The 7,737-nt window shown below is 25.9% G+C and overlaps 1 protein-coding gene across 2 annotated transcripts; it reads left to right on the top strand.

Moving 5' to 3' along the window:
- Positions 1–247: 247 nt before the first annotated feature.
- On the top strand, positions 248–5,906 carry LOC114122279 (putative autophagy-related protein 11). 2 transcript variants are annotated; one of them, XM_027984885.2, is made up of 8 exons: positions 248–512; positions 591–744; positions 817–2,675; positions 2,935–3,572; positions 3,667–3,868; positions 3,977–4,232; positions 5,178–5,391; positions 5,720–5,906. In XM_027984885.2, the coding sequence occupies exons 1-7, from the start codon at positions 352–354 to the stop codon at positions 5,370–5,372; spliced, it is 3,465 nt and encodes a 1,154-aa protein (XP_027840686.2). In that variant the 5' UTR covers positions 248–351; the 3' UTR covers positions 5,373–5,391; positions 5,720–5,906. The 2 variants fall into 2 exon arrangements, with proteins under 2 accessions (XP_027840686.2, XP_050063464.1); XM_050207507.1 differs by having other exon boundaries at positions 249–512; positions 5,181–5,391.
- The last annotated feature ends 1,831 nt before the right edge of the window (positions 5,907–7,737 follow it).

The raw sequence follows: 7,737 nt of genomic DNA, 5'->3' as shown, positions 1-7,737 counted from the left end.
TTATTTTCCCACATCTTGGACTACAATATTAATATGTAATATTGATTTTGTTATGTATTATACATAATATAAAATCAATAATATGTAATACTAATATAAACACAATTTGTACGGACCTTTTAAAGTTGCTTGACGCCATTTAATTTTTAAGATCAAATATTTGCTTATACTAGCCCTCGTTTTAATTAAATAAATCAATATGTTATAATTTTTAAATTTCTATGGAAACTAATAAATATATGAAATGATACGTGAAACATGTTTGGTTTAAAAAAAAAAAATAAAATTTTATTGGTTTTAAAATGAAAATTGTTTCACGTAATTAATCTTAATTAATTGCAATACATTGCAATGAATTGTTTTATTGAAGCGGAATGTTTACGTAGTTACAATGACTTAGTTGTTAATTATAATAAATTATTTAATGCAAATTCATATTTAAAAAAGGAAAACAAACATTTACAAGTAAACTTGAGAACACATTCAAAGTTATTAGAAGACAGAAAATACCGGTAACATTATTGATGGATAACTAAATCTAATATTTAATATATATATACATATTTCTTTTATGTTATAAATTATTATAGCGTTTATGATATAATTCAAACTCAAATCGAACGTGAAAAATGTCATATTGAAAAAATAGAAGATTTGAAATGTAAATTATGTACAAAAGATAATGATATAAACACACTTAAACACAAATATAATTTAAACAAGAAACAAATAGATAAATATCAGGTATATTTGTTTAATATTTTGCATAAGAATTATAGGTAATTGGAAAAATTATAAATTTTTTGTTATATTTAGAAAGAACTAAAATTGATTAAAGAAAAATACCAAAATCAAACCGGTAAAGTTGCAAGCAAATGCTGTTCGAGTAATGATTGCAAATCAGAAAAAACAACAGTAGATTCAGAATGTTCATGTGAAGATAAATGTTCGATAGATTCAAAATGTTCATGCTCAAATAAATTATCGGTAGATTCGAAGTGTTCAAGTGAAAATAAAATGCAAATAGATTCAAAATGTTCATGCGATTGTAGAAACTCAGAAAAAGATTGTGAGAGTAAAATCTATAGTGATGTACAAGAATTGCTGCTTGCTATTGAAGAATATTGCAATTCAAAAACGTTATGTATTTCAATACTAACGTTATTGGGACAATCAAAGACAACTATTATCAGTTTAATTGAGGAAAATGATATCAATAGTAATGCATTGAAACAATGTCAAAGTGACCTTGCTTATTCTATGAAACAATTAAACGAACAACTAGACATATTAAAAGAAAAAGATTCTGAGATACTCACAATGAGATCAGATTTTACCATTTTAGTAGACGAGTTGAAAGAAATAGAAAAGCAGAAATTAAATTTAAAGAACAGTTTAAATCAAGTACAAGAAGAATTGTGTATTAAGAATGAGAACCATGAACAACTATTGAACAAATTTGAAGAGCAGAAAGAGGAATTAAACAATATAAAATCTTGTTCAAAAACAAAACCCTGTGATGATGAATGTATATCAAAAGAAATCTGTGAAAAAACAGAAGCACTTACAAACGATATTGAAATTATAGATGGATTAGAAAAACAGTTAAAAGAAACAGAAAATTCGAAAATAATTTGTGAAAACCAATATAAGAACCTGTGTTTAAAAAACGAGGAACTGGAGAACGAATTAGAAATTGAAAAAAATAATAATATAAAAAGTAGTCATAATATTGAAAATCTTTGTAAAAGAATTCTTAAATTTGAAGCCGTAATAAAAGCTATTGAAATTCAAAATAAATCATATATAGTGGACATTGCCGAACTGAAGGAAAGCAAATGTGTCGCAGAAAAAAAATTCAATGAAATAATTAACGAATTAAATTCCACTATTGAACAATTAAGAAAAGAATTAATTACCACTAAATTAAATAATGAAACATATGGAAAATGCTTGGAAAATTTAAGAGAAGTAGATAAAAATGATTTTGAACAAAAAATTAATGAATTAAAAAATAATATTGAGAACTTAGAAATTGAACTTAAATATTATAAATGTCAACATGATTCATTATTGACAAAAAACTTGTTAAACGAAAAAGAACTTTCGCAATTTTTTGAGAAGATTCAACTGTTACAAACTCGAGAATTTGAATTGAATAAAGAAAACGAAGAAAATAAAGAAAACGTGTCAATTTTATGTACAACTGTTGATACTCTGAAAAGAGAACTAGAAGAAACGATACAGAAAAACAATGAATTAACTTGTCAAAATCGTGATTTAGAAGCTCAAAATACTGTGCATTGTGAAGATATCGATACATTGAATAATACCATCGTTTGTGTAAGGAAAAATGAATCGTGTGTGAGAAAAGATTTGGTTGTGTATAAAGAATCACTAATGAAAGCAGAGGATACAATTGTCAATTTGAATTCAGAAATCGGCTTAGTCCAAAACGAATTACAAACAACGTGTGACAACTTGAATTGTACAAAACAAAAGCTATATGACACTGAGGTGAAACTGAAAGAGGAGATATGTTTAAAGAAAGATATTAATAAAAAATATTGTAATATGGTTCAATGTCTGACTACGAATTGTAACATGGAGCAATCAATAAAACCAACTAGTGTAAAATCCACCGAATGTCAATATGAGATAACAGACTATTGCTGGTAATTTTTATATTAATGTGTTCTATGATATTAATGCTTGCAATACTAGATATATAATTTATATTATGTAGTTGGTACGAAAATTGATTGATTTTTTAATGGCATATATATCTTTATAAATAATATGAATAATTATGCATTGTATATTATTTATGATATAAATATATAATTATTTTTAATCAATTAAAAAAGAACCAATAACTTTAAAAGATTGTTTTAATCAATTATGTGACACCTATTAACCGTTCAATATTTTCAGTTTTACTGATGAAAACAACACTAATGTTACAAACGATGACGTACGGACAATACACTATGAAAATAATTGCTCAGTTATCGATTATAAAATAACAAAAGAATCTACTCATATAGGACTACAGACAAATTTGTGTTGCTCGGAAATGTGTCCGTCTAAAACGGTATCAGTGATTATTGAGCAATCCTGTCCAAACGATAACATTATATGTTGCCCTGAACCATGTGATACCATTACGTGTGACTTTGGCCAATGTGAATCAAATGACAGTTGTACATGTTCACGTGAACTACCGCTCAAAACAACATCGCAATTGCATTATCATTCAGATGACTGTTTACATTCTGAAGAATCAAAACACCCTACTACGTGCGATTGTGTTGCTTTCATGGAAAAAGAAATTTTAAAATGTCAACTGGCCGAGTCGAAACAATTATTGAAACAATATGAAACAGAGACCGAAACAAAATTATCTGAAATTAAAAAAGAACGTTGTAAAAAAGAGCTGGATATGAATGAATGTTTTGAAAATGAAAAATTGAAATACAAAAAAAATCTGGATGATGTTACCGCCCAATTGAGAGCATGCGAAGAAAAGATTGCGTGCAAGGAAAAGGATTTGAAATGTTATCGATCGAGAGGTATAATAATAGCATAAATATTATATGTACATAAAATGTTTTTTTTTTTTAAAAATGCAGCATCTATAAAGTTTTGTGTGTAATATTTTAATAGAAAATCAATTAAAAAAAGAAATAGACAAACTGAAGGAATCTATAAAATGCAAAGATAAAAAAATCAAAGACTATGATAGTAAAATGAATACGTTGACTGACTGTTTAGATGAGTGCAAAAAACAATTTGTAACTCTTGAATGCTCGTTGGAGTTGGAAAAAGCAACTAAACTAGAGTTGGACAAACAATTGGAAACCTTCAAGTAAGAATACCGACACTGCGGCGCGTTTGATAATTTCAAAAAAGTATCAATGTGTCAGCGAATGATTTAATATGTACCTACTAATTTGTTTTATATATAATGCTATAGCTCTAGTCACATCGATGAATCCGAAATGAAGACCGTAAAGAAGTTAAAAACACCTGAAAAAGCAGCCATAGTGAAAAGCCATCGGAAAAGTGGTTCAGTACGAAAAAAGATATCCAAGAATAGTTTTATTGAGAAAAAAAGGGTAATGACACCTTGTGAAATGAAAAGATTGATGTCGGGAGCCGATCATAAAACGGAATACGACTTTGATGAAACTGAACAAGAAATGTATAGTCATCGACGATCCGGTTATAAAGTATGTCTTACTATAACTACTTCAGAACAAAATTCATCAGGCTATTTTATTTCACATAACGGTTATGAACTCAAACAGTTTTTAAAACTTTAAAATTATTATTTGAACTATAGTTTTATTTTTGAATTAAGATATTAATTAAGTGAAAATGTGATCATAAAATAATTTATCGAATGAGTTTATGTTTATAAATTGAAAATATGATAAATTACATATGTAACATAGGGTTGAAAAATTATAATAATTTTACGTAGAATATAAAACACCAATATTATAATAATATTGTATATTATATAATATTTATTTTAGTACTTATTATACATGGACAATTTAAATCAAATATTCATAAATAAATCATTAAATGCTAATAGGACTATTATTTTTCGAAGATAAACACATATATTTTAAAACTACTCTTTGAAATTTTCATTTATACATAAAATTAAAAAAAAAAAAACTAAAAAACAAAACAACCAATAATGTTAACACCATAGTCCTTATATTGTAATTGATTTAAGTATTAAAAAACTTTGTCTTAAAAAATATTTATTTTTAATAATTCTTATTATAATAATAAATTACTTTAATTTCATAAACCATTGTTATGAGGTAAATGAGGCACAATGCATCTAATACCAAAACAACTTAATTCTAAAACCATTTATGGTGGTTCAACCCGAGTATGTAAATTAATAGTTTAAATAAAAGTGTTTAAACATATTGTGTGTTATCATCTAGCATATTCGTAATAAAAAAAAATAAATTAAATTCTTAAAATATACCTATATCAACATTAAATCTGTATTTGTTTGATTTTATTAAAAACTAAATAGATAGATTTAACACCTAATATTATATTAAATCGTAAAATAGACAACAGTACATTATGTATATTTGTTTGCAAAGTTAATTGGTCAATCGTAATAACCACTCGATCCTTTTCAGCAGAACAAAAACTACAGCTGTCTGGTAGTTCGCGAAGACTCACAAAGACTCGGAAAAGGCGACCCGGCAGAAATCAAGCTACCGGCCGAATTCATCGAATCGTTGCGACAACAAGTGCGAAAAAATGTAGTTTGCTGTAACAACAACAATTGTTTTACTTATGGATGCTGCAATCAACTCCGCTTCCGGCGTTAGATACGTGTATAACACTTAGGTATTTATAATTATTCAGTGTGTTGATTAGTTGGAATGTCAATACACACTCCAGTTCAGGATTTGGTGCAAACGCCAAGTATTCTAATACTGTTTTTATGTACCAATGATTATAATATGATACTACCGGACCCTTTTACAACGATAATATATTTATATATGTCATAGATAAATATTACGTTAAAGAAAAAAAACGTATAAAAATATTCGCACTACTTCATGAAATAGATTAACTATCAAATTTGTTAACATCATTTCTATGATGTATATTAGAATATTATACAAGCAAAAATGTACAATACCGTATACAGTATAATCGTTACTTACAGCACAATTTTGGCATTGATAATACAAAGTGAACAGTCTGCAAATCAGGATGTGTTTAGTATCAAAGACAATTATAAACTATCAAAACCCAGGAATATATACAAGAATACTTGTTTAATGCCACTTCCATAAAAATCCAACAACAAATTTATTATTATTATTATTATACCTAGTCATAATATTTTAAAACGTTTTTTTTTATTTATAAAACAAATAATTATTAGTAATACTCTCATTCTTCAATAATATTATCCATGAAACATTAATTAATACATTATAATACGTTATCTATATAAGTCGTTATACAAATCACAATACATTTATATGGATAAGAGAATAAAATATATACGCCCAGATAATTGTTAGAAAAAATAAATTACAAAATTATTTGGAACCACGATTTACTTATATATAGATTGCGAAATTCATTTAAAAAGTTCTGAAATTATATGTTTATATTAGTTATTGTGATAATTTTACGTAGTAATCTTAGGTTAATTTTTAAATTATCTCCAGTAGTTATATTAATTATCATTTTTATCGAATACGTCCATCATTAGATTTATATACGTACTTAATTTGTAATATTGTTTATTTAATACCAATAATACTATCTCACTATAACTGGTAACAGTACTAACTAACATAGAACGCGAGAGTTAATATATCTGTTATAACATGATGACTTAAAGTTATACTATTATATTAGTGTTAAATAAACGTTTTACTAATATAATTATTATCCTCATTATATTATATTGAAAATTGGGAGCTGGTCGCAAGCCTGTTCAATGATCAGTGTTCATATTATCAAAATAAAAAATAAAACTACAAAGGTACAGGCTAAACAACTTTCCCAATCTATTAATCAGGTAAATACTTATGAACCATTTGATACACTATAGTCATTAATCAAACACCTAATCTAGACAAAATAATTTCTAATATTTTGAACGGGTTAAATGTAAACGAACTGTATCATTTAAAGCTACGCATTCAAAATGGTTCCAATATTTTTTTTATTTTTTTATTTTAAATACTTTAATTATCAAAATTTGAAATTTGATTAGTTTTTTAATCATAGTTAGATATTTTATAAACATAATAATTACAAAATATATAATTATCTCTTTAGTTTAGCCTTTACTAATTGTGCACACTCCATATATATTTACCATAAGTCTGATACTCCGAATCTAAATTTCAAATTGAACCAGACAAATTATATTGCTTAAAAATGATTTTATAACAAATTATAACGTTGGAAACGTTCGCTAGTACCGTAAATTCGGATGCTAATTTTCAAAATTTGCACAGCATATTTTTACAAAATGTTCTATTACTCTACACTCTCACTAGTGTAATATTTCAAAAAAAAAAAAAATTAATTTTAACTAAAAGTTAGCACATCATCCATATTATGTATTCACACGACTAATATTTAAGTTTGAAATAAATGTTTAGTAAGTTTTCAAGTACTTAGAATGTTTCACACAATATACGTTTTAGCTTGACATGAATTAGTTGTATCAAAAATTCTCATTTATGAGCTGTAATCAAATTAAAAAATAAAGGGAGGAAGTTGAAAGGCTGACTATCATTAGGAAATTGGAATTCACTTTATTATTTAATATTGCAGTGGTAATTTTGTTAATATCCCGGAGGAAACCAACGTGAATAATAAAAGTCAGTGCTAAACAGAAAAAATTACTTAAATAAAAATAGACCGCCTTAATAAAGCTTTAAATAAAAATGTCAGTCGAAAAGCAATATTTTAATTTAAAACTAGGAGCGTTTATATATTGGCTTTTTTTTCTTTTTATTAAAAATGGAAAAATTATTTATAACTTGACATATTTGCTTACATCGCTATAGTTGGAAAAATGTAATAAACATTTTTACTTAAGTGAAGTTGATTTTAACAAAAACAATATTTGTTAAAGAATTCTTAATACTAATTAGGTACCTATAAAAGTTTTTGTGTCGATTCATTGCCTCCCAATAAATTAAAAACCGTTTT

The sequence above is a fragment of the Aphis gossypii genome, chromosome X, assembly GCF_020184175.1.
Source record: "Aphis gossypii isolate Hap1 chromosome X, ASM2018417v2, whole genome shotgun sequence".
In the NCBI taxonomy this organism is placed as follows: Eukaryota; Metazoa; Arthropoda; class Insecta; order Hemiptera; family Aphididae; genus Aphis; species Aphis gossypii.
Note: the sequence above shows the minus strand (reverse complement) of the source record. Positions and strands in the feature narration are given on the sequence as shown.